At 42.9% G+C, this 25,548-nt stretch overlaps 1 protein-coding gene across 2 annotated transcripts; it reads right to left on the reverse strand.

Annotated features, from left to right (window-relative positions):
- Positions 1-8,256: 8,256 nt before the first annotated feature.
- LOC115142116 (prolactin-releasing peptide receptor-like) lies at positions 8,257-15,529 on the reverse strand. 2 transcript variants are annotated; one of them, XM_029681583.2, is made up of 3 exons: positions 15,440-15,529; positions 9,801-10,642; positions 8,257-9,576 (listed from the first exon to the last, which is right to left on the reverse strand). In XM_029681583.2, the coding sequence occupies exons 2-3, from the start codon at positions 10,623-10,625 to the stop codon at positions 9,250-9,252; spliced, it is 1,152 nt and encodes a 383-aa protein (XP_029537443.1). In that variant the 5' UTR covers positions 10,626-10,642; positions 15,440-15,529; the 3' UTR covers positions 8,257-9,249. The 2 variants fall into 2 exon arrangements, with proteins under 2 accessions (XP_029537443.1, XP_029537442.1); XM_029681582.2 differs by having other exon boundaries at positions 15,314-15,529.
- Positions 15,530-25,548: the final 10,019 nt, after the last annotated feature.

Below are 25,548 nucleotides of genomic sequence, written 5' to 3' on the forward strand. Positions count from 1 at the left end.
GGCAATAGGGACTTTCAGCTCCCTCCAAAGATGTTCTATTGGGTTCAGGTCTGGAGACTGGCTAGGCCACTCCAGGAACTTGTGATGCTTCTTACGGAGCCACTCCTTAGTTGCACTGGCTGTGTGTTTCGGGTCGTTGTCATGCTGAAAGACCCAGCCACGACCCATCTTCAATGCTCTTACTGAGGGAAGGAGGTTGTTGGCCAAGATCTCGCGATACATGGCCCCATCCATCCTCCCCTCAATACGGTGCAGTCGTCTTGTCCCCGTTGCAGAAAAGCATCCCCAAAGAATGATGTTTCCACCTCCATGCTTCACGGTTGGGATGGTGTTCTTGGGGTTGTACTCATCCTTCTTCTTCCTCCAAACACGGCGAGTGGAGTTTAGACCAAAAAGCTCTATTTTTGGCTCATCAGACCACATGACCTTCTCCCATTCCTCCTCTGGATCATCCAGATGGTCATTGGCAAACTTCAGACGGGCCTGGACATGCGCTGGCTTGAGCAGGGGGACCTTGCGTGCACTGCGGGATTTTAATCCATGACGGCGTAGTGTGTTACTAATGGTTTTCTTTGAGACTGTGGTCCCAGCTCTCTTCAGGTCATTGACCAGGTCCTGCCGTGTAGTTCTGGGCTGATCCCTCACCTTCATTGATGCCCCACGAGGTGAGATCTTGCATGGAGCCCCAGACCGAGGGTGATTGACCGTCATCTTGAACTTCTTCCATTTTCTAATAATTGCACCAACAGTTGTTGCCTTCTCACCAAGCTGCTTGCCTATTGTCCTGTAGCCCATCCCAGCCTTGTGCAGGTCTACAATTTTATCCCTGATGTCCTTACACCCTCTCTGGTCTTGGCCATGGTGGAGAGGTTGGAGTCTGTTTGATTGAGTGTGTGGACAGGTGTCTTTTATACAGGTAACAAGTTCAAACAGGTGCAGTTAATACAGGTAATGAGTGGAGAACAGGAGGGCTTCTTAAAGAAAAACTAACAGGTCTGTGAGAGCCGGAATTCTTACTGGTTGGTAGGTGATCAAATACTTATGTCATGCAATAAAATGCAAATTAATTACTTAAAAATCATACAATGTGATTTTCTGGATTTTTGTTTTAGATTGCATCTCTCACAGTTGAAGTGTACCTATGATAAAAATTACAGACCTCTACATGCTTTGTAAGTAGGAAAACCTGCAAAATCGGCAGTGTATCAAATACTTGTTCTCCCCACTGTATATACTGTACTCGATACCATCTACTGCATCTTGCCTATGCCGTTCTGTACGATCACTCATTCATATATCTTTATGTATATATTCTTTATCCCCTTACAGTTGTGTGTATGAGGTAGTTGTTGTGGTATTGTTAGGTTAGATTACTCGTTGGTTTTTACTGCATTGTCGGAACTAGAAGCACAAGCATTTCGCCACACTCGCATTAACATCTGCTATCCATGTGTATGTAACAAACAACATTTGAATTGATTTGGATTACCTTTGTGCAAATGGAGGAAGTGAAGTCTCCTCCCTAGCAAATGGAAACTATAGGACAAACCCCTCCCTTCTGCTAATTTAACACGTGTTTTATCATGGCCAAAAATGGAAAGGTTTGTTTTCATGAATTATTACTACATAGCCAATTTTGACTTAGTGCAGACCGTACAACCCAATCGCGATTAGTCCAAATAATCAATGATGAAAACCCAAAACCAGGAGCTACTGCTTGTAATCACATAATTCTACGTGAGCCTTGAAACATTCTCGCCATTTAAATCTGTCCACGAGAGATTAAGGCAGATGAAGCTTGTATATGATCATGCTACATAAAATGGCTGTATGAATAGAAAACACTTGACCAATGAGCAGTTTGAAAAACAATATCAAGGGCTAGGCACTCTGTGGAACAAACAGTTATGATAATCTCCCTGATATGCATGTTTTGTGTGTGTGTGTGTGTGTGCATGTGTATGCTTGAAGACACTTTTGAAGACACTCGTCCCCTTATGTATCCTCAAGTCTTCTCATGTCAACTACGGCTTGCATACACACTTGTATACACACGGTTGATCATGTTCGTCTGAGGATCTCCGCAGCTCTCCTTGAAGCCTACACAGTGTCCCATTCACTTCACACAGATCTGTGTAAAATATTAGGGTTGCAACATTTGTGGACATTTCCACTAATTTTTCAACCCTTGTAAAAACAATGAAATCTCATTGCTACACTACAGGAAGAAAGCACAACAAGACATTTGCTTTCAATTACGAATGTGGAAAACGTTCCCTCACCCTGTCACTAAAGAACGACATGGTCTTGCAGTGTGTGTTGGTACTATCAATGGCAAGCTCCCTTAAACATTGATATATGGTACCCAACACGAATCCAGTGTGAGATACAACTAAGCTCTTAGAGGAGTAGAAAACAGAAATCACAAAAGATAAGTACTTCAGATCCAAGCTAAAAGCGAATCTATTGTCTCTCAGTGCCACATCTTCCATTACTGCTAAATGTGGTGTGGACCAGCTATAAATGAACATACTAGTAACAACTGACAGATTCCCTGTCACACCACTCTCACAGTTGGTGTTCCAATGTGTGTTATAGTGAAAATTAGAAGTGTTTTTAACACGGGAGGAAATTGAAAAGTTGGAGTATAGGTGTAAAGAAAAGGAGAATAAAGTAGGCCGGTTGAAAATGATATTTGTAGTTGGTGAAACTGCCATGTCTGATTTTGATATTACAACAACAAAGAAGTTTACTTCAAACATCAAACACTCTTGTGTCCCTTTTACCGCAATGCTGGATGCTCCCTTTTTAATTTCATCAACAAAACAAAAACAGTAACAAAGGCGCTGGGTGGGGGAACAGGGCGCTCTTTCCCCTTCTACAGATTTCAACTTTAAGGGCTCTATTCAATCCGTGGCGCTGAAGATCTGTTTTGTAACAGGATTGACAATTAAAGGCAATGTTCCCGTGGTAGCAGAGACTGCATTCACGGTAAACACTGCAATCGGAAATGACTTCTAAAATGTTCACACCGATGTTCCGCAATACTTTGGCGATACGGATTTTCATACAGCCCTAAGGAAACACACGCAAAGCTCTCTCTACAAGCAAAAACTTCAAACAGGAAGTACCAGTGACGCGCCCAATTGGGAAGTGGTCCGATGAAGCGGATGCTAAGCTACAGGACTGTTTCGCTAGCACAGACTGGAATATGTTCCGGGATTCATCTGATGGCATTGAGGAGTTTGCCACATTAGTCACCGGCTTCACTATTAAGTGCATCGACAACGTCGTCCCCACAGTGACTGTACGTACATATCCCAACCAGAAGCCATGGGTTACAGGCTAAAGAATAGAGCTGTCTCTTTCAAGGACGCTACAAGAAATCCCACTACGACCTCCGATGAGCCACTAAACAGGCAAAGCGTCAATACCGGACTAAGATCGAATCCTACTGCGCTGGCACAGATGCTCGTCGAATGTGGCAGGACTTGCAACTGCCACGGATTGCAACGGGAAACCCAGCCGTGAGCAGGATTGGAGTGTAATGGATTACAGCATGTAAACATCATTAAAGTGACTAGTGGTCGGTTATTAAAGTGGCCAGTGATTTCATGTCTATGTATATAGGAAAGAGGCCACTAAGGTGCAGGGATGAGTAGCCGGGCGGTAGCCGGCTAGTGATGGCTATTTAACAGTCTGATGGCCTTGAGATAGAAACTGTTTTTCAGTCTCTCGGTCCCAGCTTTGATGCACCTGTACTGACCTCGCTTTCTGGATGATATTGGGGTGAACAGGCCGTGGCTCAGGTGGTTGATGTAATTGATGATCGTTTTGGCCTTCCTGTGACATTGGGTGCTCTAGGTGTCCTGGAGGATACAGTGTTCAGTGTTGGTTGTACCACCCTCTGGAGATCCCAGTGGTGCAATTGCCATACCAGGTGGTAATACCTGACAGGATGCTCTCAATTGAGCATCTGTAAAAGTCTCTGAGGGTCTTAGGGGCCAAGCCAAATTTCTTCAGCCTGCTGAGGTTGAAGAGGCACTGTTGCATCGCCTTCACCACACTGTCTGTGTGGGTGGACTATTTCAGATCGTCAGTGATGTGTACGCCGAGGAACTTGAAGCTTTCCACTTTCTCCACTGCAGTCCTGTCGATGTGGATAGGGGCGTGCTCCCTCTGCTGTTTCATGAAGTCCACAATCAGCTCCTTTGTTTTGTTGACGTTGGGTGAGAGGTTATTTTCCTGGCAACACACTCCCAGGGCCCTCACCTCCTCCCTGTAGGCTGTCTGGTCATTGTTGGTAATCAGGCCTAGTTGGAGGTCATGCAGTCACAGGTGAATAGAGAGTATAGGAGGGGACTAAGCACACACCCTTGTGGGGCTCCTGTGTTGAGGATCAGTGAAGTGGAGGTTTTGTTTCCTACCTTGACCAACTCCGAATAACTCTTCTCCGCTGGCGGCGTACTGGAGCAGCCTCTGTGATTAAATTTCCCTGCAGGATACGAACAAAGGATCGAATTCGGAAAGTCGTATTCCTAGTTGTAATACTGGTGACTTACTGCCTCTTTGATATCCAAAAGTTATTTTATGTAATAACACAAAAAACTTTCTGGACTATAATTTAAGAAGTGACACACAAAAAAACGAAATACTGCAAAGTTGCTTAGGAGCTAGAAACAGAGCTGGCATGTCTGTCGGTGCCATCTTACCAAGCATCAAGTCTGGAGAAAACCTGGCACCATCCCTACGGTGAAGCATGGTGGTGGCAGCATCATGCTGTGGGGATGGTTTTCAGCGGCAGGGACTGGGAGGCTAGTCAGGATCGAGGGAAAGATGAAAGGAGCCAAGTACAGAGAGATCCTTGATAAAAACTTGCCCCAGAGCACAATTTTTTTGTCAGCAGGACCATACAGCACTGAATGAGAGCAAATGTGACTTAGAAAGGTGTCTATTATTCAGCTACCAAAAAGACAAGCTTACATTAATTATAAATATTCATAGTTGATGTTTCCACCTATAAATATTTCTGTGGTATATATTTCCAAGATGAATTAAGATTTCGCAATGCTGTTTGTTTGTGTATGAAGGGAAGACCACTGACTACTTGTATTTCACATTTTTAGCAATATCAGCACTTGTTAAAATTGGGTTACATGAGTTTATGTAGCCCACCCCTCTCCAACCAGGCAATATTCTGCACATTTTGAGTTAAGGTGGACATCAAAATATCTATTAATTGAATTTAACCACTTTTGCATTAAAATGTGTTTGGTCGGTTAGAGGTATCTCAAAAACCAAAGCTTATTTTGAGGATTGTCCACTCGCCTAATATTCTTGTACTTCTCTTTCTATAAAATGTTTTTATTAAATTACAGCACAAATCGAGACCATTTCGAATGTGCGATTAATCACAGCAAATCCTGCGGTTAACTTGATTCAATGGCCCTAATTGCAATGCATGTCCGTATTGTAAAGGTCACGTGACTCAGTCCCTCCCTACATGCCACACATGCACGCACACACACAGGGAGAAGGGACTTATCTGGGGAGCTGGCGCCAGCGAGAGAGAGCTCTGTCCCTAGGGTTCATCCGTAGACTATACACTTGTCTCCATAAGCTGCAACTGCTGCTGTTGTGTGTTGAGCCCTGCTGGTCCTGGGAAAGACAAGCTATATCCAGGCTTTCTAATCCCATTACTGTAATGGCTGCCAGATAGGATAAATTAAACAAATTAGCATGCTCACACATTTAGCACCATGGCATCACTGGCCCATTTCACACCTCTGCCCTTTGTTAAGAGCCACTTCCTGTGGCACTTGTCACTGCTACTGGTCTAAATAGCTACATCACGTTGCTATTGGTGGGTGTGCATGTGTATATTTCATTGTTTTGTCTGTGTGTATGTGAAAACCTGACGAATGAAATAGACAAAAAAAAAGAACAGAGTAAAAAAATGATCTTCCCACATGTATGATTTCACAGTCTTTTTAATTAGCAAACGAACAGGATCGGGGGCGTGCGTCATGCAGACATTATTTTCGGAGGATGGAGGGATGGTAAGTTGGAGCTTTTTGCATTTTTTTTTAAACACCCGAAACAGCTTCTTCCTGCAATCTAGAGCCATAACCATTATACCGAATTCCTACTAAAAATATATATTTTTTTCTGCATAGTCAGCATACCTCTTTACCTGTTCAATTGTCATTTCAATGAGGGTGTCATTTTGACTGTTGTAAATCCCACACCTCAATATACTGCACTAACATGCCTAGGATATTACATCCAAACTACAACACGTTTACATGGGATCATAACATAACATCATCAATACAGGCACATATCATGGCATCATAATTAATACACAAATAATCTGATATTATCATAAATTGTCAGATCACATTTAAAGTAAGTATGTTCCTGACCTGTGTTTTTTAAAAATTATTTAAGAAACTAAATATGCTTTTTCTGCATCTCTGCAAAAAAAAAATCTGGGTAAAAGAGGAATGTGAATGTTCAGTACATTTTAGCATTTGCTTGCTTTTCTTTAAGTCAAACAACCTTGCCAGCTAAGATGGTTAGACAAGCTACTCCAACTTGATTGATGGCCTCAAATAGCTTGGTAGCTGGTTATGAGGTTGGGAGATTGGGACCATAGCTAGCTGGCAAAAATTGCTAGGTGGCTAGTAATACAGAGAAACAATCAAACATTTTTGCTTTATATATTTATCAAGAAGGAATCAATAATTCATTTACAAACATACCTCCTGCAAGTCCTGGCCTTCACCGGCCACTAACATCAAATCAACTGCCGTGTCTGTCACTCGACACTCTCTCCTCCTACTGACGATACTGTCTGCATGCACTAGAGCCCTCAAACTCAACTCTGGACTTTGAAGCCAGTTAAATTGTATTATTTAAAAAAAGAAAGTCCCCCTCTAATCAGGGACTGATTTAGACCTGGGACACCAGGTGGGTGCAATTAATGATCAGGTAGAACAGAAAACCAGCATGGTCCGGACTTCGTAGGGTCAGAGTTGAATACCACTGCACTAGAGTACAGTATTTAGCGTCCTGCCGAGCCAATCTTTACTCTGTGGTGTACCGGTTCCCGCCTGTGTATTGTCTCACTAATGTTATTTTACTGCTGCTCTTTAATTACGTGTTACTTTTATTTCTTGTTCTTACTTTTTTTTTTAAACTGCCTTGTTGGTTAGGGGCTCGTAAGTAAAGCATTTCACTGTTGTATTCGGCACATGTGACTAATATCATTTGATTTGATTTAACCCTGGAAGGAACCATTTACTAGGTAGAATGGGGGAGGGGGGGTGTACTGTTTTCCTGGTCCAGTCATTGTGCCCTCTCTGCAAAATACAGCTGACCGATCTTTTTATAAATAATTATGAGAAAATGTGGGGTTAAACATTTTGTTCAGTAATTCATTTAACATCTGAAAAAAAAAAAGTATTCCCTTGTGCCCCCTATGTGCATGATGCCTCTGAACCTCATACAGGAAGCCAAGGTGATGCCAACAATAAGGCAGGGTAGAACAGGTGCCTCTACAGAGAAGGAACAGAAACACTGTGTGTGTGTATAACAGGGATGTGTGAAACTGCAGGCATGCATTCGCTGCGAGTAATTGTTTCTGATGTGTGTACAGTATGTGTGACACGGTGTATTACTCAAAACCTACATTATCTTTTTGTTTAAAGGAGGTTCATTCAAAACCCCTGTGCCTTTTCCACTATATTTGATTATGAAGATTGAATCAACAACAACATTTTGCTCACACACTTGAAGTCAGATTGATGATATCTGGTCGTACACAAACATCCATACAGATCACAATTAAAGCCATTCAAACCCAGTGTTCTTGTTGGACTTTGACACCGTGGGTGGTGTGCTAGAGTGAGTCAGTGACAGCTTAGTCAGAGGCCTTGTGAATGTCAGCTACATGCATCCCAGCGAACTAGACAGACATGGACACCGCTGCCCAACCCTGTTAGAAATGCACCCGTCCTCCTCCGATGCAGCCACTGAAACCACGGCTAGAAAGCTCGCTTTCACTCAGTGTAACCATCGCTATAAATTGTGTTGTCAAAAGATGACAACAGGGTTATGATTTGGGGTTGAGACACACTGGGAAATCAGATGGCAGGAGCTTTGTGCAACATACGTTTTTTGAGCTTTGTGCAACATACAACTAACGTTTTTAACAGAACATAACAGCAATTCACAGACACCAACAGAAAGGGCCTCTGGGAATTAATCCTTTTTATTAGGCTCAAAGACAGTGTCTCTGGGTTCAGCAAGTGGCATAACAATGGGTTAAAAAGTGTATGTTGTGTTCTAGATGCGCTACTCAGCAACAGATAAGAAACTAATCCAAATGTGAGGTACATTTGGCAGACTGGGTGCTGTTCCTGGGCTGTCAGTCAACATGGCAGCCATAATATCACTGTGGGTGACTGCACAGATAGCGCTTTGCTTCGGATTAATTGAGTTCCGGGGAGCTGATTGGGTTTGAGACTGCAGGGAAATCCTGCAGGGAACAACACCTGTTCAAAGATACTCCAACACACCTAACTAGCACTGGGCTGGGGAATCACTCCATATGGCCCAGGCAGAGAGAAAGACAAGACGGAGAGAGAGCGAGCGAGAGAGAGGAATCAAAATAAAAAGTAAAGCTACATGCATTGAAATGAATCGGAAAAAGGGATCGAGAGAGTAAGACGAGGGAGAGAAAGTACAAAACATGTCAAAATCAGGCGAAGGCACAGCAGAACGAGGGAACAACAGAAAAGGGTGAGCTATCTTTGCGGACTGTTTGTGCCCTGTTGCCCTCCTCTGTTTCCTGTGTGTGTAATCCATTTGGAGAGTGAGGAGTACAGAGCAGGGTCATCACCCCCTCTGCCGCTTTCCAGACCTGCATCCCGGCCCAAGGTCCCAACAGTGTTTACACGCTCTGCCTCACAGAAGATGCGGGACACTGCTCATCGTCCTGGGCAGCAGGGCTGTTGTAGTGACACCCAAGCCAAATAGAATGAATGGCCCAGAGGGATGACGATCTCCAGAGCAGCCTGATCCCCCCCCCCCTGTCCCACGGTCTCTCTGCCTCTCCTCATTCTCCCCTTCCTCCCTGCTCCTACGTCGTCTCTAAATGCGTGTATGAGATATATGTAATGGCTGCTGCTATGGCATATGACCTTTGAACCCTATCTATAAACCATGCTGTGGTTCCTGATGTTCTCAGAGGGTGCTGTCAGACTCTCGACCGGCGGCCCCCGGGGTCTCCTTGCCGGGGGCGGGGACCTCAGAGAGCAGGCTGAGGCAGGTGGCCGGGTTCCGGGAGGTGCAGCGGGAGAGGAGCTGGCCCCCTGGGGGCCCCTGGCGGCGGCAAGGGCACAGGTAGCCCTTGAGGTGCAGCCATATCTTGCTGTGCAGGGAGGCGTAGATGAAGGGGTTGTAGCAGGCGGAGCTCATGGCCACCAGGTGGCAGCACACCTGCAGCACGTTGACATAGCGCTTGTCCACGATGTGGTAGTCTGGGTCCAGGTCCAGCAGCAGGTTCAGCACCTGTAGGGAGGGAGGAGGAATACACATGCTCAGGGGTCACATACATTATGATTACATTAGGATTGTATACAGCCTAGGTGATGCCCCTAAAATGCTTTTTCAGCATATTTTCTCAAAGACATCTACTCAATTATATAAAAATGACAGGAAAGTTGATGGGCTATCAGGAAAGTGCATCGTGCCTGTGTGTGTGTGTGCGCATCGGTGCATGCGTGTGTGTTCACCTGCAGGGGCAGCCAGCAGAGGGCAAAGGCAAGCACAGAGGCCACCAGGAGAGAGAAGGTTTTCCTCCTCCTCTGGCTCCAGCGCTGCTGGCAGTGTGAGGGCTCTCCGGGCAGCGTGTGGCGTCTCAGGTGCACTGTGATGGCACAGTAGGACACGCTGACTGACAGCAGAGGGATCATGTAGGAGGCTACCAGGATACAGCAGGAGTAGAGCAGCCTGAGCTGGCCAGAGCTCGGCCAGAACTCCTCACACACCACCAGCTCCACCCCACGGGGCCTCAGGTCCAGGTAGCGGGTGTGGAGGGAGGGAGGGGCAGCCAGGGCCAGAGACAACCCCCACACCCCCAGAGCCACCGCGCCGCAGCCCCCGACAGAGATCCTCCTCCTCACTGGGTGGGCCACCACCACGTAGCGGTCCACAGCGATGGCCGTGAGGGACAGCACCGAGGCGAAGACGGTGGCGGCCTGCAGCAGCGGCACCAGGTGGCAGAGAGGGCGTCCGAAGGCCCAGCCGCGGCTGTCGAAGGCGTACGAGGCTGTCAGAGGGACACAGGTCAGACACATCAGCAGGTCGCCGGCCGCCAGGTTACCAATGAAGAAGTTGGTGGCGTTGTGGAGCTTCTTATCGGCCAGGATACAGGCCAGCAGGATGGAGTTGCCTATGCCGGCCACAGCCACCAGGAGGCAGTAGAGGGGCAGGAAGAGGGGCTTGAAGCGTAGCAGCAGCTGCATGCCAGAGAACATGTCCAGGGGGTTGTTGCTGTGGTTCAAGGAGGGGCCTCCAGTAGTGTTGGCCCCACTCAGGACCTCCAGGATGGGATCCATCTCAGTACACTGCTCCCCTACGACAACACAGACAGTCACTAAGTTGTCAGTTAAGAAAGACTGGGGGAAGCATCAGCACTTACAGTATGATGTAGCAAAGAAAAGGCTTGAACCAATATCGAAGTTCACTTATTTTCTGAGTTCAACCTGTTCATAACCATGACCCTCAGCAGCCCTTTCTGCATTAGCTGCTATTTTAATATGTACCAAAGATTATGGATATACTGACCAGATAGATGTCTCTCCACCCCTAACAATGGGAGACGTTGTCCACAAAGCGGCACGGTGGGCTGTCTAGCTCCCGCCTATCCTTTCTTTGATTGGTGGATGCATCCCATTACTGTAATCCATTTTTGAATACTCAATGAGGGTTGTTGACATCAAACCACATGTATTCAATGGAGATGCTATGCTGCTATCCTACTACAGTTTATACTTTTATATAATCTTTGTTGTTTTGTCTTTGTCTATATTATCTCTTAATGCTAGGGGGTTATGAAACAGTGTGAAGCGCAAGGCCTTATTTTTATTTGCTAAACAATTTCGAACAGATTTTTGCTTTTTTCAAGAGTCTCACTCAATTTCTGCTGATGCCAACTTCTGGAGGTCACAGTGGGGCAACGATATTTGGCTTTCCCATGGATCTGAACGCTCTGCTGGTGTCACTACAATGAAAAATACCTTTGGTGGTAATATTCTACACTCGGAATGTGACCCCTTTGGTCACTTTATTTGTCTTGTGATCAGTTACAATGACATTACACTCATTACTGTAAACTTCTACGGGTACAACACCAAACATGAGAATGATGAATTGCTTGAATCTATAGAGAAACATATACTTCATTGGTTATCTAAATTTCCCAATTCGTTATTATTGATAGGAGGGGACTTTAACATTACAATAGATAATTCAACTGATAGATGGCCCCCAGGTAGGCCAACCAATCAGAATTTGGGTTTAATACTTTTTATGGAAAAGTTTGATCTTACTGATATATGGAGAGAGAGGTTTCCGGCCGACAGATCATTCACTTGGAGTAACAAAACAGGCTCCAGACAATCCAGAATAGATTTTTGGCTTATATCCAAATGTATTGATAGTGAGTGTGTTACTACAAATATTTGTACTACTCCCCTCACAGACCATAAGGCTATTTACATTGATATCAAAATATTTACCCCTGATACAAACCTTGGTAGAGCATCCTACTGGAAGCTAAATAGCTCATTATTAAATAATGATATAGTTACATTTGAGGTTAAAGATCTGCTCTCACACTTTTGGGAAAGGGCTTGTGAAGAAAAATCTTATTGCAAGAACTGGGAGCTCTTTAAATTTGAGGTGTCCAAATATCTTAGAAAATATGGTAGTAATCTTGCTAAGACCAGAAGAGCTGAGGAGGAAAAGGTGATCATTAAGATAACTTCCCTTTCTCAGAGGTCCCCAGCTGACCTCTTGGGGGAGGAGAAGATGGAACTAATTGAGTTACAAAATAAACTGGATAATATATATAAATTAAAAGCAGAAGGAGCCTTTATTAGATCTAGGAAAAAATGGATTGAGGAGGGAGAACAGAATTCATCCTATTTCTTTAGACTTGAGAAATTTCACTCTAAAAATAACACTATCCATAAGTTAAACATTGATGGTGTTATTACAGATGACCAAAAATTAATCGCTAAATACTGCAGCAATTTTTACAGAAAATTGTATAGCTCTACGTACTGTCAGGAATCCACAGATATGTTTTTTAACTCACTGAATAATGTTCACTCTATCAGTGATATAGAATCTAAACAGTGTGATGAACCCATCAAAGTTGAAGAGATTATAGAGTCTATCAAACATCTAAAGAACAATAAATCACCAGGTGTTGATGGAATTACATCAGAATTTTACAAATTATTTTCTGAACAAGTAGCTCCCTTCCTATTCAAAGTCTTTTTAGAGAGTATTAAAAACAATGTTCTCCCTCCTACAATGAGTCAGGGCTTAATAACACTGATACCTAAGCCTAAAAAAGAAGTGCTGCTCATCGATAACTGGCGTCCAATTTGTCTTCTTAATAATGACTATAAGATATTAGCCTCACTACTTGCAAAAATAATTAAAGAAGTTTTGGATGCAATCATTGATGAAACACAGTCTGGCTTCATGAGGAACAGACATATTTCTAACAATGTCAGACTAGTATTAGACGTACTTGACTACTCAGACCTAATAACTGAGGATAGCTTCATATTATTTTTAGATTTTTATAAAGCATTTGACACAGTAGAGCATCAGTTTCTCTTCCACTCCCTTGAGAGACTTGGCTTTGGGGATTTTTTTCTGTAAGGCTATTAAGACTCTATGCAAATGGTAACAGCTCTATCAAATTGAAATATGGCACCTCACATAGATTTGAGTTAAAGAGAGGAATTAGGCAAGGTTGTCCTATCTCTCCGTACCTGTTTTTATTAATCACCCAACTTCTTGCAAATTCTTTAAATAATAGTCCTGTACAATGTATTTCCATAGCTGGTAAAGAAATTATTATAAGCCAGCTGGCTGACGATACTACACTTTTTCTGAAAGACGCTAACCAAATTCCCATATCGATCAATGTGATACAATCCTTTTCCAAAGCGTCTGGTCTATATCTTAACATTAAGAAATGTGAACTCATGGCTGTCAAAGATTGTGTGACACCTTCATATTATGGTATTCCAGTAAAAGAAGAACTTACATATTTAGGCATAACCATTACAAAGGATCAGAAGTCTAGAGGCTTACTAAATTTTAACCCTCTTATTAAAAAAAAACCCAGAAGAAACTAAATCAATGGCTACAGAGGGACTTATCTTTAAAAGGTAGAGTCCTAATAACCAAGGCTGAAGGTATCTCTAGACTAACATATGGTGCTCTATCTTTATATCTTGACCGTAAAATAAGCAAGGAGATAGACCAGATGCTTTTCAACTTTCTTTGGAGAAACCGTACCCATTACATTAGGAAAACTGTTGTAATGAACACTTATGAGAATGGTGGACTGAATTTTCTGGATTTTACTACTTTAAATAATACTTTCAAGATCAATTGGATAAAACAATTCCTAAGAAGACCCACTTCTATCTGGAATTGTATTCCTCATCATGTCTTCTCTACTTTTGGTGGCCTTAACTTCATGTTGTTTTGCAATTATAATATTGACAAAGTTCCAGTGAAACTTTCTGCTTTTCATCGGCAGGTTTTCTTGTCATGGTCCTTAATTTATAAACACAATTTTTCTCCACACAGATATTATATATGGAATAATCGGGATATATTGTATAAAAATACCTCTCTGTTTTTAGAATATTGGTTCAGAAATAATATCCTATTGGTGAGCCAACTGGTAAATGCAGAGGGTCTTTTACTCAGTTATAAAGAATTCTTATCACTTTACAAGGTCCCTGTAACACCTAAAGATTTTGCAATTGTTTTAGATGCCATTCCCTCAGGTGTTGCTATGTTATTCAGGAACATGTCAAGACCTGACCCTCAGAGCCTACCCTCTATTGACCCTGTTGACTCATCAGTAGGAAAGATTTGTTTCTCTTTTGGTCCATTCAACAACAGAGCGATACGATCCTTGTTTCAGCAGGATGTTGTATCTATACCTTATGTCATGCCTTACTGGAATGGATTTATTGATAATATCTGTTGGAAAAAAGTTTGGATGTTGCCACAAACATACCTACTTGTTAACAAAATTAAGGAAGTTTCCTTTAAAATTATTCATAAATACTATCCTGCCAACCACTATATGAAGAAGTTTAAGGAAAACATCAACTCAAATTGCTCCTTTTGTAATGACCACCCAGAAACAGTTGTGCATCTTTTTTGGCATTGTATGCATGTAAGAAAACTGTGGCAAGACATCAGTAGGTTTATAATTGAACACATTTATGAAGATTTTACACTATTGTGGAGAGATGTACTGTTTGGATTCTTTACATACAATAGAAATAAGCGGAATCATTTTTATGTAATTAATTTCATTATTCTTTTGGCCAAATTTCATATACACAAATGTAAATTTACAAACAGAAAACCACATTTTCGTATCCTACAAAAAGAAATTGAACTGTATTTTAAGACGGTTAAATGCTCTACTAACAAAAAAGCTGTTAGAATTGTAAGTATATGCATGTCCCTTAAGGTCCTTGTGTAATTGTAATGTGATATTGTACCTCCTAGCTCGATTGTCCATTGTTTGTAATCTATGTATGCTTGTGTTCCCTCATGTGCTTTATGTATTGATTTGTTGTTAATAAAAATAAAAAAATAAAAAAATATATATATAAAAAAAAAAAGCTATGCTGCTAGCCTCATGCCATGAATATGCAAAGCCATCTCAAGACAACAGATAAAACGTTTTTTTTTTCTTCTCAAAGTTGCCCAGGATGTCACGTGTCCTACTTATATTAGTACACTTGTAACAACTTAAGCATGACGAAACTTCCATTCAATCAAATAAACCTCACGTATCAAAATAAGCCATTCATTTTTTTGTTGTTGACCAAATTCGAAACTCATTGTCCTCCATACAGAAACTCCCCGCTTGGTGGGCGAAACAACAAAAAGCGCCACCTGCTGGTGAGAGACATATTTTCCACCTAGTTGGGCATCTCTCTTCCTTATCCTCTATGTATGTACTAACCTGAATGTCGTTTCATTTTTGGGGGGAGGCGGGATGTGGGCGTCTGTGTAAACATCATGATTTTCCCCGTCCGGTCTCTTTAATAATGTGACCGGCCACTTTACTGCCTGCACTCACTTTACTCACTTGGTCTCAGCGCCTCGGATATGCCTCCCCTTTAATGCGGTTGCAATGCACTTGATAGAGTTCTTCCAGCCACTTATTTCTGATCCTCGACGAGAGCTGAAAACCCTCTGATTGCAAAACGGAGGAGCTCTTTACAGCTCATCCGTGTCACGTCTGCACTGACGCATACTGTGGGATTAATCAGATGGCTTTATTGATTTAAATGTTTTTTTTTTTACCCTCTTCTTCTAGTTAATGTGGGAGACTATCATGATTTCTTCGATTAGGAAAAGGAGATTATTAGTGACCCCCCAATCATAGCCTACTGTTTGAAGAATTCTATTATGATTGCCCATAATCAAATATGCTTTAGGCAAGAGATACAGAGGTGGGTAGATTGATATACAGATTTTTAAAAATAGTTTTTTCCCCCCGGTCGCTCTGAACGTGGTAAATCAACAGGTGGCGAGGAAGGAGGAGGGATTGAATATGTAGCTTAAGTCATTGCGCTGACATAACAAACAACAGTAGATAATGCAACGCGTTGGTGAATGGTGTATTCATGCCGTAATGTCCAGTGCATACAGTACATTTTGAGTGAGTCTTCAGGTCTTTATAGGCTGCATATGTAGATGTACTCGTCCAAGCAGAGCGAGACACTGAGATGAAAGACAGTCCTGTACTCTGGGTGGTATTTGCAGGCTAGTTTTGGATGGTTATTTCAACAGGGAAATGACCAGGTTCCCTATTTACTTTGAAGTGAGCCTAAAAATCTATGGGAAACAGAGGTAACAGTCAAATTGCTCCTGAAACACGTTTAATCTGTTGCCCTGCTATCTGATCTAGCACACTGGTGGATCAGGCTGGCGACAAAAACGCACAAGAAAAGACTGGCTAATGCTAAATTAATAATACACATAACATTTTTACACATTCCTTTTAATTATTTTTTTTTATCTGTGATTGAACAAATGACACAAATGATAATATTTGGTAGCAAATGAACCATTAACAATTTCATGAAATCCTCCTTCCAAGTCGTCAAACCAGCTGTACATACTGTAGTTTTAGTACTATTTTTTTGGGGGGGGCTAAGTGAACCTTTCAAAATAGAATATCAAGTGTACACATTTTCCGTATTCCACAATAAAACAAGCAACATTGATTTAAGTTGTAATTATGTGTATTGTGCGTTTTTTTTGTACGCATCATTTGTGTGCATTGTGTGTAAGATAAGAGAGAGAAGCCTACTTGTACAGTGCCTTGCTTTTCCTCAGAGGCAGTACGCGTCTCTCCTCTCTGTCACGTCGCTTCACTTCTGTGACTGTGTCTCTCTCCTCTTCCTCTTCTCTTCCCCCTCTCCCTGTGATGTGAGCATTGCCTCTCTCTCTCTTGCTCTCTCTCTCTCTCTCTCTCTCTCTCTCTCTCTCTCTCGCTCTCTCTCTCTGAGCCCAACCAGTGGTTGTGCTCCAGCAGAAAGTCTGGGAATGAGGGGTAGCAGGCTGCCACAGACGCTATATCCTTCACAGCACATATATATATATAGGCAGGTGATTGAAAAGAGAGATTGTGTGGTGTCCCAACACTATCCTTCCTTCACCCTCTTCCCCCCCTCCCTCTTTTTCTCCCTCTCTCCCTCACACGCTCCAGAGATGTCAATCCCACACACTGCATGAATTTCTAAATGATTTCCCTCCCAAAACGTGTTGCTAACCTCCTTCCATAAGTGCACAATGCAACGCATATAGTTCTCTCTCTTATGCAGTCAGGTACAAAATCCAAACCTGCATCAAATGATGTGCTAACAACAGATGGACAACCTGCAATTAAATGTCGGCCATCCCTCCATCCCTTCCTGCCTCAAACGCACATGCACGCACGCATGCACACGCATACATCACAGGAGGTTGGTGGCACCTTAATTGGGGAGGACGGGCTCGTGGTAAGGACCGGAGTAAAATCAACAGAACGGTATCAAATACATCAAAACACATGGTTTCCAGGTGGTTTCCAGGTGGTTTGATGCCATTCCATTTGCTCTGTTTCCCGGGCCATTATTATGAGCCGTCCTCCCCTCAGCAGCGTCCTGTGACACACACTCAGAGTCATTTTTGGGGGGATTTCAACGTAAGGGCTCAGCCACACCAAGAGCGTTCGCTGTCCGAGAGTACTTAGCACCTCTGAGTGTTATTTTCGAACTGAGTGGGCACTAATTGTACATGTAGAATCGCATGAACATTTCCAGCAGACGTTTCCAGCGAGTTGTCCCTGGAAACACAGCCTGAATGACCGGTAGACGGATGCTAGATCCACATTTGGTGCGACGTGTGCGATCCTTAAGGCAACCAATTGGAACAGGATTGTGAGTTTGCACATCTTCATATATTCAGAGGTAAAGGCATATTGTTAGTGTTATGAAATTAGCCCTATAGATAGGATGCCAGTTTCTTTCTTTCAATCACTTTGGCACATTTTTCAGGCGTAGGTGGTATATTTTCTAAACTCTAAAGTACAAAACGTCAAACTTATAACACTTGTAGATGGTCCCTGTCTTATGTTCAGAACCTTTGACTCTGCTTCAGGGTTTCACACATGGTTCAGCCCTCAGTCATTCATGCAGAATCGACGTTTTCCGTGAAATACCATGAGAACATTTGGTTTAGTCACCAATACATCCGATGAGGATAGGCTCACCATTTACCATTTAATCCAAAGGCAAAAAAACAAAAGATGCACATTTCAAAAATGTTATATTTTGAAGTCCTGGTGGGTAAGAATAGTAGATTGCATTATGATTTTCTATACTGTACTTTCTTGAAGTGTTTTGTATCCAATGGCAGGTTGTGAGCATGTTGAGAAGGATGTCAGTCTTACAGTCTCATTGTCCTTACACAGCCCACGCATAGGACAAATCATCAGAAATAGGGTATTGTAAAGCAGTTAGCTACTTTTTAAAAAAATAGCAAGGTGCTGTGTGCCATTTATGCCCCATGCGCCATTGTACAAGATCACCTTTTCTAAATGTCAGCTGATACAGTATCGCTAGTCTCTCTGCTCAAAATTCATCCGCTTACATTGCATTAGGGTTGCAAAATTCCAGCAACTTTCAATTCAATTCTCTGGTTTTTCAGAAATCCTGGTTAGAGGATTCCCAGAATCAGAAGGCAATAAACAGGAAATCCAGAATCGTCCAACAAGGATTTATGGAAAACCGGGGAATTTATTGAACATTCCCAGAATTTTGCAACCCTACAATGTGTCAATTTAATTGATCAGCTTAAAGTGTATTCAGAAGTGTAAGGACCAGAAATTGGAATGAGTTTAGCATATTTATTGAGGAAATATTGAGAATATGAATAAACCAGATGAAGCCAAGGGCTGCAGATGAAGGATCCAGGGGAGTTGACTATAGGGCATATGTGTCAAACTCATTCCATGGAGCGCCGAGTGTCTGCGGGTTTTCGCTCATCCATTGTACTTGATTGATCAGTTAAGGTCACTGATTAGTTAGGAACTCCCCCCACCTGGGTGTCTAGGTCCTAATTGGCCACAAATGGAAAGGAAATAACAAAAATCAGCATACACTCAGTCCTCCATGGAATGTGTTTGATACCCCTGCTGCTTGGAGTCTCAGGTAGACATCACCGTCAGGCTGCTGTGGTCAGGCTGCTGCTGCTGCTGCTGCTGCTGCTGCTCCCCCAGCAGATACTTGAAGGAACCTATGTAAAAGGAGAATGACATGGGAGAAGGAGGGATGCAACACAAAACAGAGAAGGAATGCCTCTTTGATTGGGTTTAAATAGGCTGGTGATGGTGATTAAGAACGGGTGTGTGTGCTGATTAGCAGTTAGCGGCAGCTGGAGCAAAGTTCAGGGCAACTAGGTAAGTGTTGTAAACAATAGGAGGCTGATTGGCAATGGTTAGCAGCTGGTGCTTGTTGAGTTGCTAAGGAGGTGCGTTCAAGCAACTAGTTAAGGATTACATTGAAATCTGGTCTTCACTCCTGAGTTTTTGTTCATCTACCTAAACTATATTTTGGTATTTGTTTCCTGGGTCCATTGTTGACATGAGTGGTGTAATTATACTTGAAAGTACTACTTAAGTTTTGGGGTACCTGTACTTTGCTATTTATATTTGACAACTTTTACTTCACTACATTTGAAAAGAAAATAATGTACTTTTACTCTGTACATTTTTCCTGACACGCAAAAGTACTCATTACATTTTGAGTGCTTCGCAGGGCAGGATAGCGAAATGGTCTAATTCACACACTTATCAAGAGTGGATCCCTGGTCTGACTCACTAAACACATGCCTAGAGTGTTGAAGTGTGCCCCTGGCTATCAGTACATTTTTAAAAAATGTAATGAAATGATTTATACTTTGGATATACTTAAGTATTTTAGAAATTACATTTACTTTTGATACTTAAGTATATTTACAACCAAATACTTTCACTGTAGTAGTATTTTACTGGGTGACTTTCACTTTAACTTGAGCCATTTTCTATTAAGGTGTTCTTTACTTTTACTCAAGTATGACAATTGGGCATTTTTTCCACCACTGGTTGACATGGTCCCAAAATGTTTTCTTGTCACTTTCAAAGTACATAAAAGACCCGTATGATGCATTTTCCATTTTACGATGCAAAACGCAGTGACATATGATCATACGACGATTTCTGTATTTTGAAAGTGACATGTCTTGAAAACTTGATTGCCGACAAGCAACATATTTTGGAGCAATGTCAACAATGGACTAATGAAACAACTACCAAAAGATAGCTTCTGGGTGTAGTTTTCCCTTTAACACCATTCAATGAAATTCAGATGATCAGTGGCAAGAAAAAGTATAAGAGCCATTTGGAATTACCTGGATTTCTGCATAAATTGGTCATCAAATCTGAGCTCTGATCTTCATCTAAGTCACAACAGTAGACAGTGTGCTTAAACTAATGACACACAAATTATTGTATTTTTTATCATTTAAACATTCACAGTGTAGTTTGGAAAAAAGTATGTAAACCCCTAGGCTAATGACTTCTCCAAAAGCTAATTGGAGTCAGGAGTCAGCTAACCTGGAGTCCAATCAAGGTTGGTTAGAGCTGCCTTGCCCTATAAAAAAACTCACAAAATTTGAGTTTGCTATTTACAAGAAGCATTGCCTGATGTGAACCATGCCTCAAACAAAAGAGATCGCAGAAGTTTAAGAATTGTTGACTTGCATAAAGCTTGAAAGGGTTACAAAAGTATCTCTAAAAGCCTTGATGTTCATCAGTCCATGGTAAGACAAATTGTCAAGTTCAGCACTGTTGCTACTCTCCCTAGGAGTGGCCGTCCTGCAAAGATGACTGCAAGAGCACAGCGCATAATGCTGAATGAGGTTAAGAAGAATCCTAGTGTCAGATAAAGACTTACAGAAATCTCTGGAACATGCTAACATCTCTGTTGACGAGTCTACAATACGTAAAACACTAAACAAGAATGGTGTTTATGGGAGGACACCACGGAAGAAGTCACTGCTGTCCAAAAAAAACATTGTTTGTGAAAGAGCACCTGGATGTTCCACAGCGCTACTGGCAAAATGTTCTGTGCACAGATGAAACTACAGTTGAGTTATTTGGAAGGAGCACACAACACTATGTGTGGAGAATCAAAACCTCATCCCGACTGTAAAGTATGGTGGAGGAAGCATCATGGTTTAGGGCTGCCTTGGGCCTGGACAGCTTGCTATCATCGCCAGAAAAATGAATTCAAGTTTATGAAGACATTTTTCAGGAGAATGTTAGGCGATCTGTCCACCAATTGAAGCTCAATAGAAGTTGGGTGATGCAACAGGACAACGACCCAAAACACAGAAGTAAATCAACAACAGAATGGCTTCAAAATAAGAAAATATGCCTTCTGGAGTGGCCCAGTCAGTCCTGACCGACTTGAGATGCTGTGGCAGGAATCGAGAGCAGTTCACCCCAGACATCCCAAGAATATTGCTGAACTGAAACAGTTTTGTAAAGAGGAATGGTCCAAAATTCCTCCTGATCGTTTTGCAGGTGTGATCCGCAACTACAGAAAATGTTTGGTTGAGGTTATTGCTGCAAAAAGGAGGCTCAACAGTTATTTAATCCAAGGGTTCACATACTTTTTCTTGCTACAGAACAGGGCTCCGGGCAGCCGAGCGGAAATGGAGGAAAACTCGCCTCCCTGCGGACCTGGCATCCTTTCACTCCCTCCTCTCTACATTTTCCTCCTCTGTCTCTGCTGCTAAAGCCACTTTCTACCACTCTAAATTCCAAGCATCTGCCTCTAACCCTAGGAAGCTCTTTGCCACCTTCTCCTCCCTCTTGAATCCTCCTCCCCCCCCCTCCCCCTCTCTGCAGATGACTTCGTCAACCATTTTGAAAAGAAGGTCGACGACATCCGATCCTCGTTTGCTAAGTCAAACGACACCGCTGGTTCTGCTCACACTGCCCTACCCTGTGCTCTGACCTCTTTCTCCCCTCTCTCTCCAGATGACATCTCGCGTCTTGTGACGGCCGGCCGCCCAACAACCTGCCCGCTTGACCCTATCCCCTCCTCTCTTCTCCAGACCATCTCCGGTGACCTTCTCCCTTACCTCACCTCGCTCATCAACTCATCCCTGACCGCTGGCTACGTCCCTCCCGTCTTCAAGAGAGCGAGAGTTGCACCCCTTCTGAAAAAACCTACACTCGATCCCTCCGATGTCAACAACTACAGACCAGTATCCCTTCTTTCTTTTCTCTCCAAAACTCTTGAACGTGCCGTCCTTGGCCAGCTCTCCCGCTATCTCTCTCAGAATGACCTTCTTGATCCAAATCAGTCAGGTTTCAAGACTAGTCATTCAACTGAGACTGCTCTTCTCTGTATCACGGAGGCGCTCCGCACTGCTAAAGCTAACTCTCTCTCCTCTGCTCTCATCCTTCTAGACCTATCGGCTGCCTTCGATACTGTGAACCATCAGATCCTCCTCTCCACCCTCTCCGAGTTGGGCATCTCCGGCGCGGCCCACGCTTGGATTGCGTCCTACCTGACAGGTCGCTCCTACCAGGTGGCGTGGCGAGAATCCGTCTCCTCACCACGTGCTCTCACCACTGGTGTCCCCCAGGGCTCTGTTCTAGGCCCTCTCCTATTCTCGCTATACACCAAGTCACTTGGCTCTGTCATAACCTCACATGGTCTCTCCTATCATTGCTATGCAGACGACACACAATTAATCTTCTCCTTTCCCCCTTCTGACGACCAGGTGGCGAATCGCATCTCTGCATGTCTGGCAGACATATCAGTGTGGATGACGGATCATCACCTCAAGCTGAACCTCGGCAAGACGGAGCTACTCTTCCTCCCGGGAAGGACTGCCCGTTCCATGATCTCGCCATCACGGTTGACAACTCCATTGTGTCCTCGTCCCAGAGCGCTAAGAACCTTGGCGTGATCCTGGACAACACCCTGTCGTTCTCAAATAACATCAAGGTGGTGGCCCGTTCCTGTAGGTTCATGCTCTACAACATCCGCAGAGTACGACCCTGCCTCACACAGGAAGCGGCGCAGGTCCTAATCCAGGCACTTGTCATCTCCCGTCTGGATTACTGCAACTCGCTGTTGGCTGGGCTCCCTGCCTGTGCCATTAAACCCCTACAACTCATCCAGAACGCCGCAGCCCGTCTGGTGTTCAACCTTCCCAAGTTCTCTCACGTCACCCCGCTCCTCCGCTCTCTCCACTGGCTTCCAGTTGAAGCTCGCATCCGCTACAAGACCATGGTGCTTGCCTACGGAGCTGTGAGGGGACGGCACCTCACTACCTCCAGGCTCTGATCAGGCCCTACACCCAAACAAGGGCACTGCGTTCATCCACCTCTGGCCTGCTCGCCTCCCTACCACTGAGGAAGTACAGTTCCCGCTCAGCCCAGTCAAAACTGTTCGCTGCTCTGGCCCCCCAATGGTGGAACAAACTCCCTCACGACGCCAGGACAGCGGAGTCAATCACCACCTTCCGGAGACACCTGAAACCCCACCTCTTTAAGGAATACCTAGGATAGGATAAAGTAATCCTTCTCCCCTCCCCCCTTAAAAGACCTAGATGCACTATTGTAAAGTGGCTGTTCCACTGGATGTCATAAGGTGAAAGCACCAATTTGTAAGTCGCTCTGGATAAGAGCGTCTGCTAAATGACTTAAATGTAAATGTAAATGTAATGTAAATGTGTTTCAGCAGTGCATTGTACACTATAATTCCAAATTAGGCACATTTGGCAAGTCTTGATACAAAATGTTTAACTGGATCAGTCTAAAACTTTACACATACACTGCTGCCATCTAGTGGCCAAAATCTAAATTGCATCTGCGATGGAATAATACATTATGGCCTTTCACTTGCCAGATCTATTGTGTTATACTTAAAGTTCAAAGGCACTTAACTTTGGTCTTGCCCATTCACCCTCTGAATGATGGCACACACAATCCATGTCTCAATCCTTCTTTAACCTGTCTCCTCCCCTTCATCTACACCGATTGATGTGGATTTAACAAGTGACATAAGGGATCATGGCATTCAGCTGGTCAGTCTATGTCATGGAAAAAGCAGGTGTTCTTAAAGTTTTGTATCCTCAGTGTACATAATGAATAACATATAAATGACAATATCCAAAGGTACAAGTTTATTATAGATATCATGAATTTGACATCCTATATTGGGTTTACGGTAACTACTTCTAAACTTCCAAATATCCAATCAACCATGGTTGAATGATAGTATACCTTCCCATTGGAATGATGGTGTCCTTTGGGCAAATCAGATGTCAATGTAGCCTACATAAACCCAACCTCACTCTGAATTGACTTTCAGAAGCAGCTTCTGTTAGAAAAGTAAGATTTAAACTACTCTGTGTTATTTAGGTAGTCTACGCAAATGAGTATGGAAGCTGATCAATCTCTGAATGTGTTGACATGATAGCTCAGCTGAAACGAACACAGACAAAAAAGAAACGAAAAGGAGCTAAGGGAAAATCTTAAGACGAAAACCTGGTACAGTCCACTTCCCACCAGACACTGGGATATGAATTCACCTTTTAGCGGGTGAACAATAACCTAAAAACACAAGGCCAAATCTACACTAGAGTTTGCTTACCAAGAAGACCGTCAATGTGGCCGAGTGACAGTTTTAACTTCAATCTACTTGAAAATGTATGGCAAGACCTGAAAATGGTTGTCTAGCGATGGTCAAACGAATTTGACAGAGCTTGAAGAATTCAGAAAATAATATTAAAATGATGATTTGCAAACATTCCTAAAAACATGTTTTCACTTCATCCTTATGGCGTATTGTGTGTAAATGGGTGATATCATTAATAATACTTACATGTTGACATATCAATTACAAGCGATTTAGATAGCATACATGGTTAATATTAGCCATATCTGCTAGATCACATTTATCAATAAAAGCGCTATTCGTTTTTTTTTTATATCAAATGTTTATAATCAAAAAATGGGTGGAATAAATCATGTTTATCTTCAACAAATACAAATGAAACAAGATTTTCATCACTATTGATATTTATTGCTTTGAACTGAACAAATTGAAAGGACACATTTTTACATACAGTATTTTATGGAAATGATAAATGAGCCCCATTGAACACAAATAAGGCCGGTCTACACACCACATGAGGGACAGAGTTTTACTGTGTGTATGTTGCAAATGTATTTCTTCCACTTGATGCATGTGCACTGTGTCGTCCTTCTTGGGTCCACACACAATCGCAGCGCTTCTTCTTGTTACTTCAAACTAGAATGACGAAAACACTTCATTCACGGAATTTTACTAACATCTCACTCACATATAGTGACAGCAGGCCAAGGTAGGAGAGTCAGACACACACATGCAACAACATCACTCACACTTACTTCCGGTATTGGAGGTGTTGGTTCTGTGGGTCAGGCGGATGGGGCACCAGCATCCTCCTCCTGAATCCTCCTCACGATGGCTGCAGAAGCTGGGATCCTTGGGATATGTTGCCTCATCATAGAGCCAGGCCCGATTCAGGTACACTGGCATTTAACATCTCAGTTAAATCTAAGTTTTAGTTTTATGTCAATATATATAACACGTACCTATA

This window comes from Oncorhynchus nerka, linkage group LG14 (assembly GCF_034236695.1).
Source record: "Oncorhynchus nerka isolate Pitt River linkage group LG14, Oner_Uvic_2.0, whole genome shotgun sequence".
NCBI lineage: Eukaryota > Metazoa > Chordata > Actinopteri > Salmoniformes > Salmonidae > Oncorhynchus > Oncorhynchus nerka.